Source organism: Adiantum capillus-veneris, chromosome 6 (assembly GCF_014529385.1).
Source record: "Adiantum capillus-veneris isolate H3 chromosome 6, ASM1452938v2, whole genome shotgun sequence".
Lineage (NCBI taxonomy): Eukaryota > Viridiplantae > Streptophyta > Polypodiopsida > Polypodiales > Pteridaceae > Adiantum > Adiantum capillus-veneris.
Genome location: NC_140936.1, coordinates 131282734 through 131310341, shown reverse-complemented (window position 1 = coordinate 131310341; position 27608 = coordinate 131282734). Strand labels below are relative to the sequence as shown.

General features: G+C 43.5%; 1 protein-coding gene across 1 annotated transcript in view; it reads right to left on the bottom strand.

Moving 5' to 3' along the window:
- Nucleotides 1–12561, bottom strand: part of SPPL1 (SIGNAL PEPTIDE PEPTIDASE-LIKE 1) — a 52991-nt gene extending 40430 nt beyond the window's left edge. The window contains exons 1-2 of the mRNA XM_086514803.1: nt 11349–12561; nt 10957–11154 (exon numbers count right to left, since the gene is read on the bottom strand). Of these exons, the coding sequence (XP_086370929.1) occupies nt 10957–11154; nt 11349–12146 (996 nt within the window). The 5' untranslated portion in view covers nt 12147–12561. The remainder of the gene's footprint in view (nt 1–10956; nt 11155–11348) is intronic.
- Nucleotides 12562–27608: the final 15047 nt, after the last annotated feature.

Below are 27608 nucleotides of genomic sequence, written 5' to 3'. Positions count from 1 at the left end.
AGACTCACATGCAATGCATTATGAATCCTCCAAGTATCTGGCAGTTCCAATCGGAAGGAGACATCATTTATCTTGTCAGTAATCTGGAAAGGTCCGTAGTATCACATACTAAGCTTTGGAAAAAGCCTCTCCTTTCCCTATTTCTTTCTTAGGCGTGCCTTCTCAAAAGTAAAGAGCACCCAATCATCCTCCTTCACTTTCCAGTCGCGACGATGGCGATCCGCTGCCTTTTTCTGTCGTTCTTGAGACTCCTGCAAAGTCTCGCGAACCTTGGCAAAAGCCGTATCCAAATCTCGCGAATATTCATCCGCTTCAAATTTCTAATCTTTCGTGCTCAGGAAGGATGGAACCTTCGCAGCAGTTTCAACAATCTCACATGGCATCTTCCCCGTCGAAGAGTGTATCGTGTTATTGTAGGCAAATTCCACCAAAGGTAAGTTCTTTTCCCATTGAGTCTTCTGATGCGAGATACAAGACTTCAATAAATCTAAAATCACTGAATTGGCAATCTCAGATTGCCCGTCAATCTGCAAGTGGAACGATGACGAGAACTGCAACCGCGTGCCAATGTTCTCCCAAATTGCCTTCCAAAACAAACTCATAAATCTGGGGTCTCTGTCGGAGACAATCGTCTCAGGCGTGCCATATAATCTGAAAATCATCGTGATCATTCTGTATTCTCGGGAGATCAAAAAAAATGAAATCCATTTCAATATTTTCCCAGGGGCGGGTGGGTATGGGTAAAGGCTGTAACAATTCCTGTGCCTTATGCCTGTCAAACTTGACCTTCTGGCATACCAAGCAACTGCGCACAAACTCTTCCACATCCTTCTTCAATCTCTGCCAAAAGAAATCTCTCTCTACCCCTTTCATGGTGGTAGCAATGCCGCGGTGACCCGTAAAAGGTGGACAGTGGCAATCAGTCATAACCTTTTTCCTCAACGGCTGTGTAACTCACAACATAGTCTTTTTCATCAAGTAGCCTTCCCGAAGGGAGTATCCAGCTACTATCTCCCCATCCCGTATCCGTGTGAAAATATCTGCAAAATCTGTATCTGTGGCATACTGATCGACCATATCCTCGAAGCTCCTATGATGTATCGCGGAAATAGCCAGAACCAATGGTTTTCGAGACAAAGCATCTGCCACCACATTCTTCTGTCCCTGCACATGGACAATCTCGAAGTGGAACTGTGACAAGATGTTCACCCACCGCATCTGCTTTTCCGAAAGCTGCTTCTGTGACAAGAAGTAGCGCAAACTCTGATGGTCTGTAAAGACAATAAAATCCGCTCCGAGTAGGTAATGCCGCCACTGAGTAAGAGCATGGATAACCGCCAAAAGCTCTTTCTCATAGATCTGTGCTGTCATCTCCAGCCTAGAGAACAAACGGCTCTCGTAAGCTATGACATGGCCTTCTTGCATCAAGACCGCACCCAAACTACGACCACAAGCATCACAATATACTTCAAATGACTTCTGCAAGTCCGGCAAAGTCAAAATAGGTCTCGTAGTCAATTTCTCTTTCAATGTCCGAAAGGCAGTCACCTCTGTGGGTCCCCACGAAAAGGTACTCCTTTCTGTGTCAAGGTATGCAAAGGGGAAGCAACCTCTGCAAACTTTCGTATGAACCGCCTGTAGTACGAACACAGTCCCAAGAAGCTTCTGACTTCATGGACATTCCTCAAATCGGGCCAATCACGGATAGTCTCTATCTTGGCCGGGTCCATTCGCACTCCTGCTACTAACACAATGTGTCCCAAAAAGTGTATCTCTAGTAGGAAAAATTCACTTTTCTTTGCATTAATCACTAACGTGTGATCTCGTAATGCCTGAAAGACTTGAAGCAGATGATCTCTGTGTTCTGCCTCATTCTTGGAGAAAACAATGATATCGTCAAAGAAAGTGCCAACAAATAGCCTGTACTCTCGAAAAATCCTGTTCATCATCCGGTTAAATGTCGCAGGAGCATTGGTTAAGCCAAAAGGCATCACCAAAAACTCAAATAACCCAAAAGTCGTCCGAAAAGCTGTCTTGTAGACATCTCCTGGTGCTATCCTGATCTGATGATATCCACTCTTCAAGTCAATCCTGCTAAAGCACGAGGATCCCTGTAACCTGTCGAGTATATCATCGATCCTAGGAATCGGAAATCTGTTCTTGATGGTGATTTCGTTGAGAGTGCTATAATCGATCCACATTCTCCAAGATCCGTCTTTCTTCAAAACCAACAACATTGGAGAGCAATACGGTGAAGTACTAGGCTGGACAAGACCCTTTTCCAAGAGGTCTTTCACTGGGTTCATAATCTTTTCATTCTGTACTCGGCTCACACGATAAGGTGGCCGATTCGGTGGCGTGCTTCCAGATATCAGATCAATGGTATGATCTTCAGGCCCTCTCAAAAGCAATCGGCATGAGCGTGGAGAAAAAAATCTTGGCGTTCTTTTCTTCAGGTCAAAACATATTCAACCTTTATCCATCGTTCAGTTCTCCCAAAAGAATGAGTAAGAAAACTGAAGTTCATCAAGTACAATCTCTAAGCCCTTCATTTATCAAAGTCGCTTTCTCGGCCCGGTAGTCAACCACGGCGTAGTTCTTGTGGTACCAAGGGATCCCGAGTAGAACGTCACTCACGTGCCCTGAACACCCCTGTCATTGCAAATGAAGTTTGCCAATGCTCGGTGTAATGGCGACATCCCATCCGGGTGCCAGTCGAACTACCTTCGCCTGTGGCGTCAGTCTATCGGGCGTAGTTCCAAATCGAGCCGCCAATTCCAAGTGAAAAGAAGTTGGCCTTGGCTCCTTCAAAAGAGCTTCTTGATCCTTCGCTTTGCCCGGAAAGCGGCAAAGTTTGTACTTTCATTCATTAGATTCGGTGCAGGTCCCACGCCATGTGGTACCAGTTCTGCTTTTCTATCTGCCTTTTCTGCCACATTCCTCAGCTGCTCTCGAACTCTCAGACCTGTCGTCGTCTTTATCATTCTGTTCTTTTTGTGCCTTATCAGGGCACTTCGCGGAAATATGTCCATGTTCCCCGCATCCAAAGCACTTCCCCTCTCTGATGAAGCGAGCTCTCTCCTAAGGAGTAAGCTTGGGTCGTGCATCCTTTTTTTTTCTCTTGGTTGCTCTTTTTCATTCTACTTTCATTCCCAGAAGTCTGTTCGGCTCGTTGTGTCATGGCCTCATCTATGGGGTAGGTCAGACTGCCAAAGTGAATGGCAAAGCCCCGCTTCGCATGACTCATCAACTCCTGAATAGAAGCTGACTTCTATTCCAAGCAGTGATCTCGGATCTCTGTAGGTAGACCCAAGGTAAACCGCTCAATCTGAACGACGCAGACCGATGTCTGGGGAGCATTTGGTTGTATGCTTGAACCTCCAAGCGACGCAGGCTGCAGTCTGGGGAGCGTTTGGTTGTACTAGTCCTCTGAACTCATGGCCCGGACCTTTTTAGGTTATTTGCGGGGGGAGCGACAAGGTAGGTCAGACTGCCAAAGTGAATGGCAAAGCCCCGCTTCGCATGACTCATCAACTCCTGAATAGAAGCTGACTTCTATTCCAAGCAGTGATCTCGGATCTCTGTAGGTAGACCCAAGGTAAACCGCTCAATCTGAACGACGCAGACCGATGTCTGGGGAGCATTTGGTTGTATGCTTGAACCTCCAAGCGACGCAGGCTGCAGTCTGGGGAGCGTTTGGTTGTACTAGTCCTCTGAACTCATGGCCCGGACCTTTTTAGGTTATTTGCGGGGGGAGCGACAAGGTAGTCGTTGAGTAGCTTCATAACCGCAGACCGTTTGTCCGGGGAAGTGCTTAGCAACGTTGTTCGTTGTTTCTTGTAACATGCATATGTGAGCATTTGTGTGCATTGTGATGTGCTAACCACTGAATATTCCAAATTGGATGAGATTGCATGGGTATGTATGTAACAGACTTGGACACTCCAAGTCAAGAATCAACCGCGACAGCACCAAATAACCACTTCAAAACAATTCACAGATCACAATAGATTTGCACTGGCCAGCGGAGTTCCGTGCCTAGAGATATTGGCCCCAAAGACTGGCGCCCCTTTCGGTATTTCTTTTTATATTAATCATTCATCAAAGTACAAGAGAGCGGTTAGGGTTTCACTCTCAGACTCTGCGTCCAGATGCCCTGAGAAGTGAGGCCCCCACCACTAATTTAAAGGTTACAAGGGATGCCCAAAAGCAGAGCCCCAAAAGCTTTTAAAATCAAAAGCATCAGTTCTCTCTCTCTCTTAGAGAGTCTTTTCTCTTTTTTTATCAAAAAAAGCAAAAGCAAAATTCGCGTCGCTCATCATTTTGCAAAAAAAAAAAAATTAATAATCCGCCTCCGCGATTTCCGGAATTTAGGGTTTTGGCAAAAATTAGGGTTTGCAGGAATTTTAGGGTTTCTGGCAGAATTTTAGGGTTTCTGCTGTCCGCCACGTCATCACTTTGTGACAATGTAATTTTAGTGCATCAAGACACCCTTGGAAGATCAATGCAGTCTGTGAAGGGGATCGGGGAGCACCACAGACAGAGAGTGCGAGAGAGAGGAGACACACACACGATGTGGGTGGGGAGACTGTGAAGTGGCAGCTCCCCCTATACAGTATACTCACTATCAGTATAGGGTAACAGTGGGCGGGCGCCCATGACCTAGGCGACCGGTCAAGGCACATAGGCCTTAACCCCAACAACCTCCCACTTAAAGGCCAATGTGCCTTTAAGCAAGATCTACTAGTGTACAACGAATAGAAGGTGAGATATTCTCTCAACCTATGCCCACTGACTCTCGATGAGCTAGTGCATCCGGCTCTACTGATAGACAAACATTGCGGAAGCCACACAGAGCTAGCTCCAAGCTCTGCAAAGAGTCTACAAGAGCTCATGCACTCCTACAAGTATCGGTCCAATACCTGCAAACCTCCCCTATGCTCTATGTCGAGATCAAACATCGAACAACTAATCAATCCTACTGCAAATGCTCCCACTGCAGCTGCTATGTCGAGCCTTGAGATCAGCATCTCGTACATGAGGACACCGAACGTTGATGCAACCCTGGCAACCTCTGCCACCTCCAACTCAGAACTCAACTCATAGCAATCCTGTCCCCTATCATAGAGACCATGGCACTCTGACTCCGAGCTCTGGAGTGACTCCTCGTGTCCACCACATATCACATGTGTACCAAGAGTATCCATCTGTCTTGAATCTGAATCAAGCTCTGGCATAAGCATATCAAGAAATGACTCCACAATAGCCGACATCTCAGCATCCATGTGAGTCATCTCTGTCATCACCTCTGATGACTCATCCTGCTGTGACTCACTAGAGATGTCCCGCTCTACCTGTGCATCCGTAGACGCAACCTGCACAACAAGGTCACTGCTCTGCACTCCATGCAAAGCATCCTGCAACCCACAAGCAAAAGAGACTCGCCTACTCTCTCGCTCTCTACCTTGTTGCATGATCACAGAGACAACACCGTCTCTCCCGTGATCCACATGCAATGGGTAACCTGTACCACTCCTGGCACCTCTCGCAATCACTAGCGAACCCAAATGCATCACAAAATCTCGCTCTCGTAGCGATATCTGACATCCATAATCTCTAAGCTGACCAATCGAGATCAAACTCACTGTCAAATCTGGTACATAGCGCACATGTCGTAACAAGTAAGATGCACCACTCGGTAATGACAGTCTCACATCTCCTGCACCTGCTATCGCATGCACCGATCCATCGGTCAAACGTATACTGCCAAGCATCCCGCTAGAATAGCTACAAAACCATTCACGATGCAGCGTGACATGAAACATAACATCTGCGTCTAGCAACCACTGAGAAGGGAGTGCACTATCCACATGTATAGCATCTCGTGCATAGCTCGAGGTAAAAGTGACATCCCCGTCACTAGTATACTCCGACACTACATCTGCCTCAACTATCAAAGCAACTGAGTCCATGGCATCACTACATACATCTCTGAGACTGCCATGTCTCCTACGATGTCACATACGACGAAAACAGCGCCGTCTAACGTGTCCAGAATGACCACAATACCAACATATCACCTGTCGACGTACTCGTGAATGTACATGTCTCACACAAGTCCTTGATGACTCACATCTATCATACATATCATGTAATCTGCGCCAAAGTGCTCTCGAAGTGTCTTATACATAACAAGTGCATATACAGATTCTGCAAGGTGCAAAGAGAGTGTAGATAGTGCCATCTCCTCTAGCTCCTGCCACTGATCGTCAGACATGTTTAAAGGTCTATCTGCATCACCACTCAATGGTCGATGCAACCCTCGCTATGTCAATGAATCAAGCATACACTCTTTCCATGCTGCAAAGTCTGACCCATCAAACATGCACATTTCAGAGAGATCATAATCTCAGCGATCACCTGTCTCTGCCATGAGCACAATGTAGCAAACTAGAAAGCAAAACCACCTCACCAACAACACCTCGAAACTGTCTACAAATATGGCCAGAAACACAATGTAAAACCTGTGAGACACACTCCAAAATAGAGCTCCCGCAATGTCAATACAAGCCTCGCCTGCTCTAGTATCACACTGCAATCTGTGAGCTAATCACCAAGCCCACACTGTGCGGTATCGATGCATACACGCGCACAAATCTCCCACCTACAGAGAACACCGCACGCAAATACTGAGTGCAACCCACAATCTCTACCTAGATCGCATAAATGATACGCATAAAACTCCTGGGAAAATTTCGCCAGAGTTTCGACGCACAATGGCTATCAACACAAAATAACCTTTGTCCTGCAAGCTCAATACAATGAGCAATCAATGTGCATCAAACTACACTCAATATACATGCATAAGCTCTGCAAAACTATGGCAAACAATGCTCGAGATCACAAGACTCTCCCACCCGAGACAAAACCACTGTCTCAAGCAAAGAAAGATACACAACTCCTCACTCTTGCGAGAGTGGATACAAAAACACAAAACTGTGTCCTAACTAACAAAACCTGTCAAAGTGAGAGTAAACACTCGATCACAAACTATGGCGAGAATCTGGGAAAAATCCGACAGAATTTCCCATGAAAACTGAGCAAAAAACTCAAGTACAATGTCTACCATAAACCATAACACTACTCAATGCCAATGAGTAGAAATGCCAAAATGGCTCCACATTTTCACATACAATGGCAATCCGCACTCAACGTACATCAACGGAGTGACAGCGCATAAGCAAGCGCCAAAAGATTTGCAATCGGGAAACTTGATCAATGCGAAAACAATGCTCTCAAGAGAGCTCACCGGCACTTGAAAGTGCTCGCCAAAATGCATGTATAATGGGCATCAACCATGCGCCATAACCATATGCAAACCATCCGCAAAGACCATGAATCCAAGCACAAAATCACTGCCAAAGTATCTTGTGAAAACCAGTGAAAGAAGCTCCACCTGTGTGCTCCAAAAAACTGCGTCTCTCTCAAGAGGCTGCCTCGGTGGTGTGTAAACGCCTCCGTACTTCGTTACCCAAGTCTACCAAAAAACCCTCAAACCACAAGCTTAACACAAGTTGCAATTGCATCTTCAGCTCAGAATTTATGCACTCAACTTCAAGCATCTCCCGTGCTTCCAAAAGTGCATCAAACTCGCACACAATGCGACAACAGAAAATCTGGAATTTCTGTATACAGTCAGTCTGAGCTGAATATCAGCAAAACGGTGAGGAATTTGCAAAAAGTTTCTTCTGCAAAGTTGTAGACCACGTCAAAACGGATGGACGTAACGGACAGAATTCTCAGATCTGCATTCTACAAGGAGAAAAACGAATCTGAAAACAGTGCTGCTGCGCACACAATTTGTAGGGCAGCACCTTCACTTACACACAGTCTTCCACACTCCTTTCTGAGCTTCCACAAGAGCATACATCACTCCCAACTGAGCTCACAAGCTCCCATTGCATTCTCACAGCAAGTCTTCTGCTTTCTTAATCTCTCTACCGTCGAGAGCGAGCGAGCTATCGCCTCAAAGCTCTCAAAGCCGTCTTGCTCTCCGCGGTCACAATAGCTTTGATACCAATTGAAGGGGATCGGGGAGCACCACAGACGGAGTGCGAGAGAGAGAAGGAGACACACACGATGTGGGTGGGGAGACTCAAAGAGTAAGCAGCCCCCTATACACTTATGCTATGTATAAGGTATACAAGTCAGTGGACGCCCAGACTCTGGGCGGCCGGGCAAGGCACATAGGCCTTAACCCCAACAGTCTGGGTGTGATGGCTAAGTTTACTACGCCGGAATATCAAGAGGGTTCGATCTGGACGAAAGGAGAATCTAACTCCTTGATCAAAAGAGCCGAAACGAGAAGCCAACTACTTAACAAAAAAGAGCAAACTGATTGTCCCTCGGAAAAAAAAAAAGCTAACTTGAGTTGTTTTGCAGGTATAAGGTAATCGCGGACGATTACTTTCTTTTAAGAAGGGGGGATATCACAAAGTGCTACTTGTCAAGCCACTGAAGACCAAAGCCACTGTGCAGATCTTGGTTGAGGGGCCTAAACCCTAAGAATAAGCACACGAAGAAGAAGAAGTTCCTACCAACTTATGGGACCCCGTCTGATGGGGCCCAAGTGACACAAGAATAAAATAAAGCAAGACCCACACACACACGCGCGGAGCTGATGACGTGGCAGAATTGTACAAATTTATGCAGATTGCATTGGCTGTGCTGACGTGGCAGTTGTACGGATTTTCGTAAATCACACCGACTGCTTTTTGGGCCAGATGTTTTTGTACCAGATGCTTTTGAGTTTAAGGCTTTGCATGTAAACTGCTTTTGGGCCTAGGGCTTTTAAATATGAGAATAGGGCTCATTCTCTGACACACTTTTGGAAGAAGGTGCAGAGTGTGGAGTATCGGCTTGTACAGTGTTGATGCAATATAAAGAAATACCAAAAGGGGCGCCAAGGTTTGGGGCCAATACTCTCTGGGGTGGATTCCGCCACTCCGTGTCGCGTGTGCTCTCTCTCTTTCAATTTCAGTTCTTATTGAAGTGCTAAAAAACTGTTCAGTCTGTTCTTTTCTATTGGCACGTGGCGCCCATCCTGTGACACTAAACTTTAGTAGTTACTAGTGGCTTGTCCATGTGGCTCCAGTGCAATGCGCACGTGACATTAGTCTAGGGGCCCTAGGCTTGAATAGTCAACATGAGAGTACCTGTCTCGAATGTTGAAGAGCCTTTCAAAAGTGAGTAGCCATTGTGAGCATGGTCAATAAGTTGATGTACAATAGAAGACCTCTGCTTTAGGCACGACTCTGAAGCTCATCCAATAAACCAAAACAAGAGCGCTCAAATATGCTCTACGAAAGAGATCTTATGAGAAGCTAATGGTAGAAAAGCATCCCAAAATCTCTGATTGTAGAAGAAGGTGTATCTTCTCGATCATTCGAAGAAGGTTCCATGCCGTAATCTTTGGTGTAAACCCCCACAATTGCGAGGTGCAATAAAAGAGTTGACCACCAAATCTGTGCATTCCCCTTGAGATGAAAAGCCGCCTTTCTCAATATGGAAGCTTCAGTCTTCAACGAAGTTGCTTCCAGCAAAAGTCATGTCCAACTGTTGGATAAAATATAGCGCCTTGTTTGTATATGTAAACCTGAATAAAGTATCAAACTTGACACTTTGACAGCCATCGTTGAATTCTTTCTTGGCCATTATAGGCTCTAAATCATACACTATCGACCAAAATACGTGGCACCCAAATCTTCTATGCTTTCTTTGCCAAGACCACTTCTGTTCTTCTACGTCCATAGAGTCTATTTTGTCATCCTCAAAAGTGAGCAGCACATCGTCGGTGCTAGAAACAAGTGCTTCACCTTTAGACCTCCTTTCTACTAGGTCGGGGGGAAAAGTAGGCTTCATACTTAAGCAACCTGGAAAAGACTTGGACCTATGTCCCTTGCAAAAAGTTGGATCGGACTCCCCGTAGAAGAAGAGTCTATTGGAATTGTGATACCACTATAACCAGCAAGTCACTCACCAAGGGGTAAATCCACAGCAAACACACGCATTCTCATGATTGTATGGCCACAATGGTCCTGCATATGCATTTTAGTCCATTTTGCCCATTTATTAGCTTGTCATACTCACATGTATATTTTAGCTATTGTGGCACATCTAGCACTTTTTGCCTAGGTCATTAGTAATAACTATGTGGCATAATATTGAGATGAGTTAGCCCTAAACTAGGCGCTTCCCTTTTCTCCAAAGTTCTAGATTGCATTTCCAATATATGTGTGACCACCTGCCTCTCATTCTTAGTTAACCATTGAATAAGCACTCTCTTGAGTTATTGAGATAATGCTTTGGGTCATTCTCTCCATCTCACATTGTATTTGTCTCCTCTCTTCATCCTTCTACAGCTATATTGATTTTACCCCTAAAAAAGAGCTATAGCGTAACTCTAAGTGACCTCCCTCGCCGCATGAGCATATTCTCTCCCTAGATATTCTCTCCCTAGAGTATGCTGATTGTCTCTTTGAAAACTCTATCTCTGAACCTAGTTTCTCTTCCTTAACATAGTCTCTGCGGCTGCATTGTCACCCTAGCCAGATTTTAACTCTCTAATGCAAAGTGGACTTTCTGACTCTAAATCAGATAGTTGATTGTCTCTAGAGTGATGTTCCTCTCTTGCTTTTACTTGCTTTTCTAGTCCCGTGTTTTGTTTTTAATCTAACAACCAACCAAAATTCCTTCCAAGCTTCATCCTAAGCCTCATACAAAAATAATCAAACCCAGGAAAGCACAACATGACTATCTATCTTCAAGCTTTATAGAATGAAATGTCTCAATTGCAATTTCTTCCCCTAATACTCCTATCTAATTTAAAAAATAAACTACACAAAAACGTTACACCACACTTGACATATTACAAAACAAGATCACAATTTATCTTACCAAATAAAGCAATGCTGGTTGTGGAGCACGCATAAGAACTCCTGCCGCAAGAGCAGCAACAAGACCTACAGCATAACCCCATAGAGCATACCAAAGATATGTCTGACCTTTGTAAGGAGGGCTTATCTCAGAACCACAATCCTTGCTCACTCTGTTGTCAAAACAAAGCACAAGTGCCAAAAGCATGCCAGGTATTGCCTGCATTATACGAAGAGTAACCTTCTCAGACACCAAAGCATACATCTGATGTGACTTGAAAAACTCGTTACCAATAATACCACAAATTGACTGGTAAAGATCAGGAAGACCAGAAAAAGGTTGTAAATGCAGCATCGCCGGGGCATAGCAATAATCAATGCGAAAAAGAAAACAACAAGCCCTGAAAATCTTACCATGTCACCTAAACCAAGCATCATGAACTCTGTGCCAGTGCTTGATGGCACAGCTCCACCCAACAAATTTCTTGGAAATACAAGCTTTACAGGCAATTCCAGCTTCTTTGTGATTGCTTGAAAGCCAGGAAGTTTCAGACTATTTGCCACTGTGTGAACAGGATTCGAGGCCTGCTGCATAGCCACAGACACCATCACATTTGCCCCGAAGAAGCGTTCAGAGAAAAAGACCCAGAAGATGTCGTAAACAAACAGGCATACGAGCAGCAATGCGCAGATTTTGATATTGGGCAAGCGCACATGGCTCACAAACGCGATGCAAATAGAGATGCCAAGAATGTTGTTGAGAAGCCAATGTCCTGAAATGAGCCATGTCCATACAACACCTGCACTTGCTAATGCAAGTGAAACCTGGCTACGTGAAAGCTGCCACCAGCAGCACCTCATTACTGTTGGATCTGTAAAACCAAAATGCGTGTTGATGGACGCTGCATATGGAGCCAAGCAGAAGGCAAATGAAGAGGCTGATGCTATCGCTGTGAATGCCATGATGATCTGCGACATGGATGCGAAAAGGTAAAACATCAGCAACAAACTGCAGGAGCTTGCCACAGGGATCATAAGCGCTTGTGAACTGTCCAGAGTAATTGCAGTATCTACTAAATCTCGGTGTCGCTCCATTTCTCTCTCATAATTAAGGGCTCTTTGTGCCGAAGAGTAGACGACCATCACTGCAGTGAAGATCAAGACTAAGGAGGCTGGCTCAAGAAGGTAAGTGAGTTCCCAAAGGGGTTCCATGCTTGTTTCTGCAAGACCCTCACTCAGATTGAATCTGTCTTTCACAACCCAATCGATGCGTCTTAGCGAGAATGCCTCAGAAAAAATGCATCAACATCTTCATTTAAAAGGATTTTTTGACCGTCCCTGCATACATGATCGTTTCGCTGCAAGATGGAAGAAGCAGGGAATGCCGCTGACATTGTGCAGCGGAGGAGACGATTGGGCAGAGATGACCGCAGCAAGAGAAAACAAAAACACGTAACCTGCTCACTAAGTGGATCGAGTATATGGCAAGGGGTCCAAGGGCGAGTGTCGTGGACGGCGAACACGCTGCAATAAAGCAGAATCAGGCCGACCCACCAGGCCTATCCCACGGTGAGCGGTGGGATCTATGTGGATGCGTGCGATGTAGCCTCTAGGCTAGGGCATCCATATTGAATTTCTGGCTTCGAGTGAGTGAGTGAGAGAGAGCATGCCATTCAAAGTTGATCATTGGAAAGCAATGGAGATTGCAATATAGACTCAAGAGAGTGCCATGGTTGAGTTGCATAGATTGCAAAACTCTTCCAATATGTTATGGATGGAATCTATCATATTCTTGAAAGAATAACCTTTAAAAAAAACGTTTTAGTGGCTACCTCTTACAAAAAGTGTATTGTGATTTATTTCAAAAAACCTTATGAGTGGGTTACACAATGGACTAAGTAAAAGGAACTAAATAACTGCAGTGATCTATATACTATAGGTTTTGCTATCTTGTCTACCCTTCCAAAAGGAGTCGAACAAAATAAGACATCACCTAGGCTATAGCCTTTATAGCTGATTTGGCCAGGTCCGGACTACCTTTTGTTAGCATATCCTTAAGAATGGCCTTTGGAATTCGTGCTTGATGGATATGCATGTCGTTGTTGACATCTTGTCCAAGTACAATCAAGTACACAAAATAAAGATGCTTGCAAGCAAGAAAGGAAGCCTTCTTTGTCAATCTGCCTTGAGAATCAATGCACGAACAGATGGGACATTCTGAATTATAACTTCTATGCATGATGTAGGGGCTCTATTGTGACCTATCAGTAGTTCTATGGTAAAAATCTCTTTCTCTCCTTCCACTTCTACATGGCTTCCATTCAATTTTGCTGGCATTTCTAATGCTGCATTAATTTGAGCATAGGCAGCCTTCGTTACCCCTGTTCGATAGGGATAATTTTTATCTTCATTGTTGTTGGCATAGCGCTCTCTCTGATGCGCTTCTTTGAGGATCAATGATTCCGCTGACACTCCAATCTCAAATCTTGCCTTCACAGGTGCACAAGCTTCTTGGATATTGAGTTTGGTGCCCTTCGCAATAGGCCAGACATGTGGAGTGCACTATGGTGGGTGTATGATGCTTGTGTGACCATTCTCCATGTATGCCTCACATCTGTGTTGCAAAAGTAGCAAAACTTCTGCTTTCGCCAAGAAGATAATTGGCAATCACTCCAAAAACGCGGAGCTGGGTCTTTCGGTCTCTGCCTCAACCCACACTTCTTACCAGCTATCCAATGGTTACACTCCACTCTACTTGATGTTGCTATCCTACGAATAGCCCACTTTGTGTCATGGACATTTTGCTCTAGAGCTTGCAACAATCCACTGCATGGTTGCTTATGTGTTGCATTTGACATCTTATCCTGAGTGACATAATTTTACTTAGGCATGTGGCTACAAATGCTTGTATCCATATCCATTAATGGTCACTTGGCATGCATTGTCCTCTTCTCACCCTTTTGAAATCAACTCTATTATTGAACCTTGGAGTACCCATGGAACCATCATCCACTGCCCTAGAGGTGGCTGCAGGTGATGGACTAGTCTGCATCCTTGACATGGCTCTGTCAACTAGAATTTCCAATGTCGGCCCCCCTCCAATATATTTACCATCCAAGAAGGCTAGACGACGGGCACACTGAAGATAGGCATTAATTAGATCAGTGACACATGCATCATAAAGACTAATTTTTTTCTTGTACCCCTCTCCAGCCAACCAATTTGCATGTTTGCTCTTAGAGAGATCGGTCCTTGGAATCAATGCATTCATTATGGGCTCCCCATCCTTGACCATCATATATCCCCAATGGCTAACCCTGAAATGCCACCAACTCAACCAACTATCTAGCTTTGGTATGTTTTTATATGTTGTCTTGTCTGTTGCCCACTAGCTTTTAATCCTACGAAATTGTTGGAGTGTCGCATCTGTTGTCTCAGACAATATCCACTTCTCACACATCTCTTTATGCTTTGATTGGTACTGGGAGTGGATATACCTCTGTGTGTGCACCCTCAAATTATCCTCCCAGTGCTAGAGACAAGACCTTTCCCTACCCACCATTTCCTTCTTGTCCCCAAACACATATCTCATTGCATTCCAATTTGCTCCTGCCTCATCTGACATGGATCCTTGGAAATTGATTGGCCTACCTATGTGCCCAATCATAACCTGGTTCATAGATTCTCAAAACATTATTTGTGCTTCCTCGTCCTCTTCTCTGAACTCACACGTTGCAATTGTTAGAAGCTCTCCAATCCTTATAACATTACAAAGCCATGAGCCAAGGTATACAATAGTTTACATAATTAGTATCTGCATCCACTTATTTATATCCTTATACTTATTTGTTACTTACGTGTGATCATAAACATGTGCTCCCATTGTGTGCCAACCTCCTTCTATTCGACAGACATGGTAAAAACAAACCCATGATAGTCGGAGGTCTCCATGTCCATCTCTATCCATCCTTTTGATTACATCTGCTCCTGAACCTGGGCAGTAGTAGTAGACATCTTGAATATAAAGGACCGCTCTTGTGATGTTGACGCTTGCAATGGAAATTGAGAGCCATGGAAGAACTGAAGGTGGCACTTTCTCTTTAGTTCAAGAATTGCATCGTATCCATCACCCATTGGTCTAGTGGTCCTTCTACACTACATCACCATTTGCTTTACCCTACAACGTACATAATTATGGGTGAACCAGTTTTTCTAGGAAACAAGTGTTTTGGTGCTTATGAGCTGAAAACTTACTTCATCATGTTAACAAGGGTAAGAAATCCTTAAGACATCTCATGGACCTCATTCTCACTTATAGACTCCCTGTTAGGAAATATGATGTAGCTAAATAGATATTTGATTACTTAATGGAGAGAAATAGATTTCACACACAAGAGATTATAGAGCAGAGAGAGAGAGAAAGTACACACGATATATGTGGTTCACCCAATGTGGGCTACGTCCACGGGAAAGCAGCCACTCAATGGCTTTAGTACTTCAAAACAAGAAGTAGTTTACAAAGGGATTATACCCTTAATAGAGCTCTCGCCTTGCTTCACTCCCACCACCTCACACCCACCTTGTTGCATCAACTTCACACTCTGAAATGTGTGTAGAAATGGCCTCCATTTATAAGCCAAAAGGGATGCCCTCTCTCATGAGAGGCAACCATGTGTAGCCGCCCTTGTGTAGATAAGTCCAAATTGGACCCTCCAATCCGCCCATGTGTGTCCGCCATTGAGAAGACAAGTCCGCTTTTGAATTCGGCCACCGGCCATTGACTTTTGACCGCTGGGCACCACTGGCCATTGACTACCAGCCACCACCGGCCATTCGTTTTTCAACCACTTTTTGACCGCCATCTGGCCATAATATCCTGACGAAAAGGAATATTCCGACGAAACCATCCTAGCTTCTTATCCTTGAACGCCGATTGAAGATGAGCAAAAGCTCAACTTCTCCTTGTTGACCACCTTTGTAGACATGTTTGCAGGATTTTCACTTGTATGCACCTTTCCTAGCTTTAGTTGTCCTTCTTCCAAAAGAGTGCGTATCAAGTGATATCTCACCTCAATGTGCTTTGTCCTTGAATGAAAGGTTGGATAGTGCTTTGGCTATCACTATACAAGACACAATTATCTTGTTTGAATCCAAGCTCTTCTAAGAATCTGTGAAGCCACATAATTTCTTTGCTTGCCTCCGTCATTGCGACATACTCTGCCTCTTTGGTAGAAAGTGAGACCATTTTCTGCAGCTTTGAAGCCCAGCTTATTGCTGTGCCTCCAATCATGAAGACATAGCCAGTAGCGCTCCTTCGAGTATCTTTGTCACCTGCCATATCTGCATCAACGTTACCTTGAAGAAAAATATCAGTTCCTCCAAAATACAAAGCATTTGTTGTTGTCCCTTTTAGATACCTAAGTATCCACTTCATAGCTTGCCAATTCTCTTTACCTGGGTTGTCCATGAACCTACTCACAACTCCCACTGCATGTGCAATATTTGGCCTTGTCCAGACCATAGCATACATTAGAGGACCTACCGCTGCAGCATATGGAACTTTAGACATATAGGCTATCTCCTCTTGTGTCTTTGGACACATATCCTTGGTTAGTTTAAAGTGACCAGCCAAAGGTGTAGAAACCATTTTTGCATTTTGCATTGCAAACCTTTCTAGTACCTTCTTCATGTAATCCTCTTGAGATAGCTTTATTGTCTTCTTCGTCCTGTCCCTTGATATTTTCATACCAAGTATCCTCTTTGCAGCACCTAAATCTTTCACTGAAAAAAATTTAGACAGCTCCTCTTTTAGGTCTTTGATGTCCTGCATGTTAGCACTTGCAATTAGCATGTCATCAACATACAACATTAAGATGATGAACTTCCCATCTCCCAAATTCTTTGTGTAGACGCAGTGATCTGAGTTGCATCTTGTGAATCCATGATCCAACATCCATCGATCAAACTTCAAGTACCATTGTCTTGATGCTTGCTTTAAACCATACAAGCTCTTCTTTAATCTGCAAACCATTTTCTCCTTACCTTTTACTTCATACCCCTTTGGTTGAAGCATGTAAATTTCCTCCTCTAAGTCATCGTGAGGGAATGTCGCATTTACATCCATTTGCCAAAGATTACGATCATGAGTAGCCACAAGGCTTAAGACAAGCCTAATTGAGTTCATCTTTACAACAAGAGAAAATATTTCATTGAAGTTAATACCTTTCTTTTGAGGAAACCCTTTTACCACAAGCCTACACTTGTACCTTTTCTTCCCACCTTCTTCTTCCTTCAGCTTGTACACCCATTTATTTTGAAGTGCCCGCTTACCTTTAGGCAACTCAACCAACTCCCATGTTTGGTTGCGATGTAGTGAGTCCATCTCCACTTGCATGCTCTTCGTCCATTCTTCTTTGGATTCGTGTTGCATAGCTTCTTCGTATGATTCCGGCTCTCCAGAATCTGAGATCAAGAGATGGTTGAAGGAAGGAACAAACCTTTCTGGAGGTCTACTTGCTCTTGTAGATCTTCGGGGAATAGGTTGAGGCTCCTCATTTGTTTGACGTTGTTGCACATTGTCACCGTTTGCAGTCCTTGAGTCTTCACCGTCCTCAAGCTCCATGTACTCATCACATGTTTCTTTTGTTTGTTTTCTTTCCAAGTAATGTACATATTTTGTTCGTTAAATTACATCCCTACTCCTAAAGATTTAACCATCTTCAGGATTCCATAGGCGATACCCAAAGTCACCTTCTCCATAGCCAATGAAGAAACACTTTTTGGACTTTGCATCTAGCTTTGATCTTAGAGTTCTATCTATGTGCATGAAATCCTCGCACCCAAACACTTTTGAGAAATGAATAGTTCATCGGTTTACCTGTCCATGCCTCCTCTGGAACTCCCCTATCCAATGTCGTTGAGGGTGACCTATTAATTAAGTGCACAGACGTACTTACTGCTTTCGCCCAAAGCTCAAGAGGTAGGCCTGCATGTAGCCGCATGCTTCATGCTCTCTCCATGATTTTCATGTTCATCCTTTCCGAAATCTCATTTTGTTGAGGTGTTCTTGGGGTTGTCCTTTGCCTCCGAATACCATTGCTAGCACAAAAGCTTGGCTGCAATATTTGCCTCCATTGTCGGATCTGAGGCACTTAACCTTGGTACCTGTTTCATTCTCCACAAAGGCTTTCCACCTTTGAAATATGGAAAATACATCAAACTTATTCTTCATGACATAAACCCATGTTTTTCTAGTCGCATCGTCTATGAATGCTACATAGTACAATGAGCTACCAAGTGATGGTGTACTTGCAGGACCCCAAACATCAGAATGAACCAACTCAAGTTTTTTATTTTTTCTTTCATTTCCAGATTTTTGAAATTTACCCTCTTTTGTTTATCATAAACACAATCTTCACAGAACTCTAAGTCCACTTCTTTCAAACCTGGTAGAAGCTTCTTTGTTTGAAGGATTTGCATTCCTTTGGCACTCATATGCCCCAGCCCCGGTAGTGCCACACTGCACTGTCAACTTTTGTAGTTGTTACACAAGTTGAAGGTTGCGTGCTAACAATACACAAGTAAAGTTTACCAACCTTTTCTCCCTTGGCAACCACCAAAGATCCCTTTGAGATCTTCCACCGTTTGCTTCCGAATGAAATGTTGTGACCTTCATCGTCCAATTGTCCTGTAGAGATCAAATTTTTGCGAAGAGAAGGAACATGCCTAACATCTTTAAGCTTCCATTCATTTTTGTTAGCAGTTTTGACACAAATTGTACCTTTGCCGACAATTTCACAAGCTTCATCATTTCCAAGTATACATACCCAAAATTACCTTTGTCGCATGGAATGAAGCTCCGGAATGTACTATCCATGAATTACACACATTGTCTAATGAGAGAATTAAAGCATCTTGCTCTACTTTACCTGCCACATTGGCCTCCGATGTTGGCTTGTTGTCTTGAGACTCAGTCTCCTTCTTCTTCTTGGACCAGCAACCCTTCTTGCCGCAGTTCCAACATTCAAGAACTGACTTTGTGCGTGACTTGCTCCGTCTTGAGTGATCACAACCATTTTGGTTTTTGAACATCTCCTTAGGCCTTCCTCTTGTTTCCACTGACAATGCAACACTTGATGATTCTCTTGTGCTTCTCCTTCGTATTTCCTTGCTTAGGAGAACACCCACAACATCATCAAACTTAAGAGTATTTGTGCCAGAAATAGAATTACTTACAGCCATCACAAGGCTGTCCAAACTATCCGGTGGAGATGATAGTATAAGGAGAGGTCACACTTCGTCATTGAAATTGATTTTCACCGATCGAAGTTGACTTATATTTGTGTTAAAGTCATTTAGGTGTTCTGCAACTAAACCATTCTCTGCCATCTTTGGATTGAACAAGCGCTTCATGAGAAATACCTTATGCCGATGGTTTCTCGTAGAAGTCGTCAAGTGACTTCATTAAGTCCTCCGTGGTCTTCATCTCCAAAACATTGAAGGCCACTGTTGACGCCAAGCTTAACCGGATTGTTCCCAGTGCCTTTCGATCAAGGACAATCCATGCTTCATTTTCCATTGTTGCGGGCTTCTTCGCAAGACCGCCTAGTGGCAAATAGAGGTCCTTCTGGTAGAGATAGTTTTCAATTTGCATCTTCCAATGTTGGTAGTTTTTGTCGTTGAACTTCTCAATCTTGAGCTTCCCGTTCCTCTGCCATAACTCCCACTCAATTCAAGGAATCCTTTCCTTGAGATAATTTAGCTACGAGCAAACCTTGCTCTGATACCAGTTGTTAGTAAATATGACGTAGCTAAATAGATATTTGAGTAGATTACTTAATGGAGAGAGATAGATTTTTCACACAAGAGATTATAGAGTAGAGAGAGAGAGAGAGAGAGAGAGAGAGAGAGAGAGAGAGAGAGAAAGTACACACGATATACATGGTTCACCCAATGTGGGCTACGTCCAGGGAAAGCAGCCACTCAATGGCTTTAGTACTTCAAAACAAGAAGTAGTTCACAAAGGGATTATACCCTTAATAGAGCTCCCGCCTTGCTTCACTCTCACCACCTCATACCCACCTTGTTGCATCAACTTCACACTCTGAAATGTGTGTAGAAATGGCCTCCTTTTATAGGCCAAAAGGGTTGTCCTCTCTCATGAGAGGCACCCATGTGTAGCCGCCCTTGTGTAGATAAGTCCAAATCGGACCCTCCAATCCGCCCATGTGTGGCCGCCCTTGAGAAGACAAGTCCAATTTTGAATTCGGCCACCGGCCACCGGCCATCGACTTTCAATCGTCGGCCACCACTGGCATTGACTACCGGCCACCGGTGAATCGGCCAACCGACTGGTCGTTTTTCGACCACTTTTCGACCGCCGTCCGGCCATAATATTCCGACAAAAAGGAATATTCCGTGGGTGTTAAAATTTTGGTTTCCGACGAGTGATTTTATTTTCCGGCGAGTTATTTTTCTTCACGCACGATGGCTTCTCCTCATAATGGGGGCCTTACAAATGTGCGTTTTTAACACAGAAAATTACAAGGGGTAAATCAAGCTCCATACTTAACACTCCCCACTTGTAATATTGTCATCTATGAAGGCCTTGAGAACCATCTCTCTAGCCAATATCATTTGTACGTTCCTAGGGCTTGCTCTATTGTCCATTGTCACTGCCTTAGCTACTAATGCTTTTGTGTTCTGAATTGATGCTCTAGACATTCCCTTAGGGACGATGTGTTTGTGCTTGCCATGGTGCATAAATAGCCTACTATGGCAAGAATCCCTAGGCATAATGTCATGCCAAGGGCAATGCCCGGTGGTGAAGGACCAGGCCCAAGGGGCCATCTGCAAGTGTGGATAGGGAATGAGGCCCAAGCGGCTATTTAATGGGAGGTTGGGAGGTTCATTCTCAGGCAGTCCCACCAGGGGCCTTTCACTGGTATCAGAGCTTTAGTCTATTCTAGGCAAGTGGGTCGTGGACCTCCACCTTTTAGTATGCTCATGCAGCCTAAGGGCGAGTTCTGCTGAGAGTTGGAGGCAGGCATGGCCGCTTAGTCGAGGTCGAAGACGAAGCAAAGCTAACCCATGTGCAGGGGGGCTTGGGAAGGAGAAGCTCGCGGGTCGAGGTACAGAAAAGCCGATGAGGGCGGGCTCAACAAGAGCACAAAGGCAGTGGGAGGGTTTCTCGACTCAGGCGCGGAGATCGGTTTGCAGCACACCGCTCGGCCTCGCCCTGTCTGTCCTCGTGCGCTACCTGCACGGCCGCCATGGTTTCTGTGAAGCTTTGGATTCACATCAAAACGCCTAAGGCCAAGGGTCTTAGGACTTAATTTCATTTAAGGGCAAGTGCCCACAGGTCTAAGGACCAACGTACTCGACGGAGCTTATTCGGGGAGTTTGGCAAGGTGCCACAAGCATTGGCAAGGTGCCGCAAGCAAGCGGAAAGTGTCCACCACCACAGGTCTTCGGACCAGCATACTCGACGGAGTTGATTTGGGGAAAGTGCCACAAGCATTGGCAAGGTGCCGCAAGCAAGCAGAAAGTGCCCACCACCAGGACTAGCATACTCGACGGAGTTGATTCGGGGGTTTGACAAGGTGCCACAAGCACGCTGTTTGCTACTCCTGGGAACATTGTCAACAAGCCGGATTTTTCTACATTTATCTTTTCAAAGTCTTCAAACCTTGCTACTTCGCAAGGGTTCTACGATAAGCTTTTCGGAATACAATCCTATTGTAACCATTGGCTAGCGGGACAACCATGGATCCAAGGGATTTGGGTTCAAAATTTTCCCAGTTCAAGCACGACTTGACTTTGAAGGCACTTTTCTACTTTTTCATTACGATTACGAACCTAATTAGCACGGCTAGTTATTGGCGACACCGATATATCATACAGCTACGAGATTTCTCCTTATTTGCTTGCAACACACACAGTCGTCATGGATACCACGTTCGATTTTTTGGATACAGAACTTTATGAGAATCACCTTTTTGATTTTGAACTTCCTTCAACCGCATCTACTCCTCCTCCTCAAAGTGTGCTTGAAATTTTGGAGGATACTAGCAATCTCATCGATGAAAAAGAGTACGTTACACGACGTGAATTTCAAATATTTGAAGAACGGTTTGGTAAATTGGCGGTTCGCATCCAATTGTTTGCTACACAGGTGGATCACCTTACGGAGCTGGTCATCTCGTGCATCCCACAGGCTACCGTATCTACACCTGTGATGACAGTAGTCTCCGCCAAGGTGGAAAAAGGGAGACTTTCCACAGTAGACTTTCAGAAAGACAAATTGTAGAAGTTATGTTTCAATTCTATGGGATAGCATCAACGGAAACATTGTCCCCAGGTACTGGATTCCTAGCTGTTTTGATGGATTTTGCGGCTAAGTAGTCAATCAATTTCTTTCATACTCTTTAGAGGTTATCTTCCCTTCAGATAAACCTTTTTGGTTAGTTGTATATGATACAATACCTTGCTTATTATATCATATTCAGTCAAGATATAATACATAATGCTTTCTTTCTTTAAGCAATTCCGACATGGTCATTTAGTTGAAAGTGTTCGGCAAGGTCGATTCGCTTTTGCCAAGATATTTGTAGGTTACCAACCGCATCTGTTTCACTATGAGCATCGACGTACTTATGTGAAACACGGCTTCCATAAGTGACAAATTTTGTTTTGAGACTTCCCACGTTTGGCATATGCTATGAGCATACCAACTTGGAAGGGATTTGACAGTATGCTTGCATGCTTTATCATTATATACCAGAGGGGAGTGAATGCCATATGAGAGTGTATATGATACATGTGACGAAAACCGGGTTAGACTATGTTAAGATTTGCTTGATTTTTCATGCTTATGCATTTCCATTGAAAAGGATTGTCAGTTATGCAAAGCAAAGAGCTTTACCAGTTACACGTGAAGCAAGGCTTCTAACTCGTGCTAAGATATTGCCTCTTGATTGAACATCAAGGTAATTGACACACAAGTTTGGGGCACTGGCAAAGATTGGGATATCACCTCACAAGCATTCCTACCAGTACCGATTGTGCAAGGAAATTATGATTTTACCAATTGTGCATGGCACTTATGATTTTGGCTTGTATGTTTGAGCTCACTGTGGCTAAGGGCTTACAATTTTGCATGCAAGACATGCTACCCTATGGATTATGCTTCCGCTATAACACCGGAAACTCTATCAAGGACAAGATAGTTTCTAGATTGTTTCACATGATTTTTGGTTGCTGTTACCGCACAACACCACTAGAACGAACCTACAACTAGGACTTGATTCACAGGCAAATTGCCATATTCAAGTCATCCTCGTGCAATCACGACCCCTGCAAGGTAGGTGGGTCAGGAGGTGTTTGTGTTTTTCTATTAACTCTCTCGATGAATTGTGGTATGCTAATAAGATGAGCTGCAAGCCAGGCATAAGATGCATAAGAGCACACATATTGGGTACACACTCTAGAAACTTAAGGAAAGTTCCTCAGCCCAGCATGCTCTCCTTCTCTCTCTTTCTTATTTCTCTTGAAGAATAATGAAAACTTTCTAAGAAGATTTTGATACATGTTTTGCTCGTGAGTCAGCCTGAGCCAAGGTGCTCTAACTCTCACCTAGAAAGTGGCCAAGACACCACCCAAATTAATCTTCTTCGATTCGTCAATTGCACACTAATTTGTTATTGGCATAAGGGCTATGAGCCACAAGGCTAAGAGCCAGTGTCAGACCTAGGGTAAGCCCCAACTGTTGGCATTCCTTGGGTGATTGTTCTCAAGATTGAACAAATCTATCCAGAGGAGTATCCATTGCTATTAATGGCCAAGCAAGAGTCTTGCCATTAAGGATGTTTTGGGTGTCATTTTTGCACTACATGTTTTTAGTGTGATGCTCGAGTTGAGTTTATGATAATTTCAAACTCACATTAATTGATCTATCTCATGGGGTTTAGATGCAGAAAACAGTTAGGACAACAGGGTTGTCCATAGGAGCTAGACATTTCACTTGTGTGTATCTCCTACTCTCACTATAGCACTACAAGTGTCTATGGAAGCACAATTTTAGGGTAAGACCCAGTGGGTGATTACTAATTCACTCAATCAACTTCCAGGATCACATTTTGATCTATCACAGTTTTACTTTCAAGGAAAGACGTTCGCAATCTACCATGGGGTAGTGGACAACTCCAATCATTTTTGTACACGGTCGACTATGTTAGTTACCGTTAACTGCTACTTGCACAGTTTCTCTCACGGGACATGCCAATGGGTTTAACTACAGAGATTCTAACAAACAGGTTTGGATTGCCAAGGCAACACCCAGGGTTTCCATTGCAATGTTGCTTGTTTTTCATTTCTCCATTAGTGCTCGTGTGTATTTGAATACGGGTAAGTGAACTTTAAGTTCAATCCCTAGGTACGCATCTATTGATTGAATGTTTCAGAGACATGCCAAGGGTACGTCAGAACAAAGTATTTTGGGCCATAGTGTCTAACATACATTGTTTGTATTATGCAGTTATAGACCCACTTGTAGGGTTTATTTGGCACATGTTGTCACATGAAATACAACATGGTCTAGGGACTCAAGGAGTTTGATTTAGCTAGTGTGGAGCAAAGCTAATGAGGGTCCCTCTGACTCCCGTCGTAGAGTGTTTGCAATTACCTCCACACACAAGTACATCTTGTCCTTCAAGGATGTTCTTTTTTAGACATCCTTACATGAGACATATTCCACATGTGGAGAATATGAGTCTCTGGACTAACACTGGCGCCCACTATTTCAAGTATGTATCACGACAAAGTCCCTAGGTGTTGGTCATATATGTTTTCTAGACCATTTTCAACACAATGTATCAGGAGCAATTTCGGTGGCCAGAAATTGTCGGATACTTAGAATGACTTGTTACGATACAAGTGCAGCTAAACAAAATTACAAATGGTTGTTTATGCACGTAGCAAGGCTATGAGTTGTTAATGAAAAGATTTCATTGTTTGTACCTAAAAGTGATTATTGTTTCAACTTCTATTATGGTTCAAACATTTCAGCAAGGCTTGCAAATAATTGCAGTTGAAAGTATTTGGTTTCTTTTTAGAACTATTTACATTCCTTTTTAATGTGTGCTAGTAGCATCCCATTCACCAAAAGTATTGGCAAGGATAATCATGGACATACAGGTTTGGATCTATTTTTAGCTAAATGCATGCACACTAGGTGTTATGGGCCCTAGTGTTTAGCAAAGGCTGATTTGGAGCGGCATGCATATTCATCACATTAGTTGCTTATGAAGCATTTTGCACTCTATGTGCAGTATCTCTCTGAGCTTACTTTCGGATCTACCAAACACCAATAGAGATCATGGCTCGGTTTGGGTGATTGTGGATTTTTCACGTTAGCCAAGATGGTTCTTCATCAGGACATTGTTGTTTGCTCAGCAATGTTGTATGATATTGTGATCCCCGTTTACGAGTCATCTGGGAAGCCTGTCTATAAAATGTGGGGAAAAACACCTCAGTATTGTCAGTTATCCAAGGGGATAGGCAGATTACAAAGTGTAATCTTGTGCTAAAGGATATGCAAAGTGCGGATGTTAGCACCAAGCGATCCAAGTAGTAAGCATTTATTGCTCTACGTGGATTTTGCTTACCATAAGTTATAACATGTTTGCGACTAGGTGTAGTCTCTTCATGTATAAATCAGGTTCTCAACCTTGAACACTAGTTATGGTGGGGTTGTTTACAGTTGAAATTCAAAAACAAGTCAAGGACTTAAACTCGGCTGATGAGTTATGTTAGCAAGTTACTTTCATGGAAAGTGAAAAGAGGTACTCTTTTGGGTACATCTTTGTGTGATCACTCGTTTAGCATACTCATGTGTGTTCTAAATGGAGTCTACACACTATGATTGAATAGGAATCGGCAACACAAAATGGTTGCAAATGGACAACAATGTGGAAAATCAAGATGTTACTCTTGGTTTCATTGAACCTCCTGCTAAACCGTGTTTCGGTCAACCAAACAGCTGGATCCATGAAGGATTCCACTATGGAAAACATTAGTGTATCATCACTCTTGTTTTCAAGGATGAAAACGCTTCTCCAAGGGGGGAGTAATGTCATGACAATGGCAATGCCCTGTGGTCAAGGACCAGGCCCGAGGGGCCGGCTACAAGTGTGTATAGGGAATGAGGCCCAAGGGGCTATTTAATGGGAGGTTGGGAGGTTCATTCTCAGGCGGTCCCACCAGGAGCCTTTCACATAAAGTAGTAAATTGTTCCTAGACAATCTTTCACACGCATGGGACCATGCTTGCAAAAAAAGCACTCCAAATTTCCATAGCTCCCCATGGCTAGGCAACCATTTTTTGGGAGCTTGGACAACTGACCATTCCTATGTTGCTTGTTAGTTTGATTAGTCATGCTCCTAAATGAGAATCACTCATTCGTACATTGGAAAACCCCTCCACAAAAACTCTTCCTAAGGACAAAAGATCTGTTAGTTCTTGTCTGAGTTTGTGGTTTTGTCCACAAATTTCCCTCATACTTTTGCTCCATACCCTCCATTGCCTTCCCCTCAATCATTTCATAGATGCAAAATTCCTGGTAGCTTTTTGGTAGATCTTTGACCTTGCCCTTGTATTCACACTCTTGTATAACAGTGTGAAGCACATCATTGGGAGGGAGTGAACGGATAATTTGGAATGCAAAAACTGCTGCCTCAAAATTTAGAGTTTCTTCATCTAGCTTATCAAATTCAGCATGATCTTCATTGTCCTCGTCATCATCAATTTGTCTGCAAGAGAACAACAACAAAAATATTGAAGAATTGTTCAAACCTTCATGAATGATCTTGGACTTACATGCACTTACATTGGTGCAGGTGATGGACCGATTGGAGATGACTCAGGGATCGAAAAGATGTCTTATAGTCTTGCAGTGTGATTTTCAGATAATGATTCCTCCAAGATGAAGTATGCCTCCATATCAACCCCTGCATAGGTGGGAAGAGGTACCAAAACCTTAAGCTCTTGCGTCCCATGAACACGAGCCTCTACAATGACCCTAGTTGTGCCACACAACTTCTCTTGTAGGAGCTTGAGGGGAAGGAGGCATTTTCCATGGATGAATGGAATGCTGATGGACTATCCGGACACAGAATGCAAGAAAATTTCAGCTTCCCTGCATAAAAGAGAACTTTCAATCAAATCAACACCATATCCATAGTTAATAATTTTGAGTAAATTGAACACGCGGCAAGTCAATCTGTACCAACAACTCTGTAAAAGTTAATAATTTCACAGGCAATACTTGTGTCAGTGTGTTCAAAGGCATTCAAAGACACTACTGCCAATCCATTCAAAGACACACTATGAATCCAAGTTTTCACGAATTTAAAAAAATTGATAATCTGGAGAAATTTAAAAAAATGTTAATCTTGAGAAATATTTTAAAAAACATTAATTTGGAGAAATGGTTGAAGAAAAGTTAGTTTTGTATTAGAGATAGAGTGGGGGCCCTACTTGAAAGGAAAGATGGTCCATGTCCTACATGGCAACAATCGTCTACATGCATGGATGGAATGCATTAGACAAGGTATTCGTTAACTTAATCTCCTTCAAGAACTTTATTTGTACTGCAATCTTCTGTTGATTGCACTATTT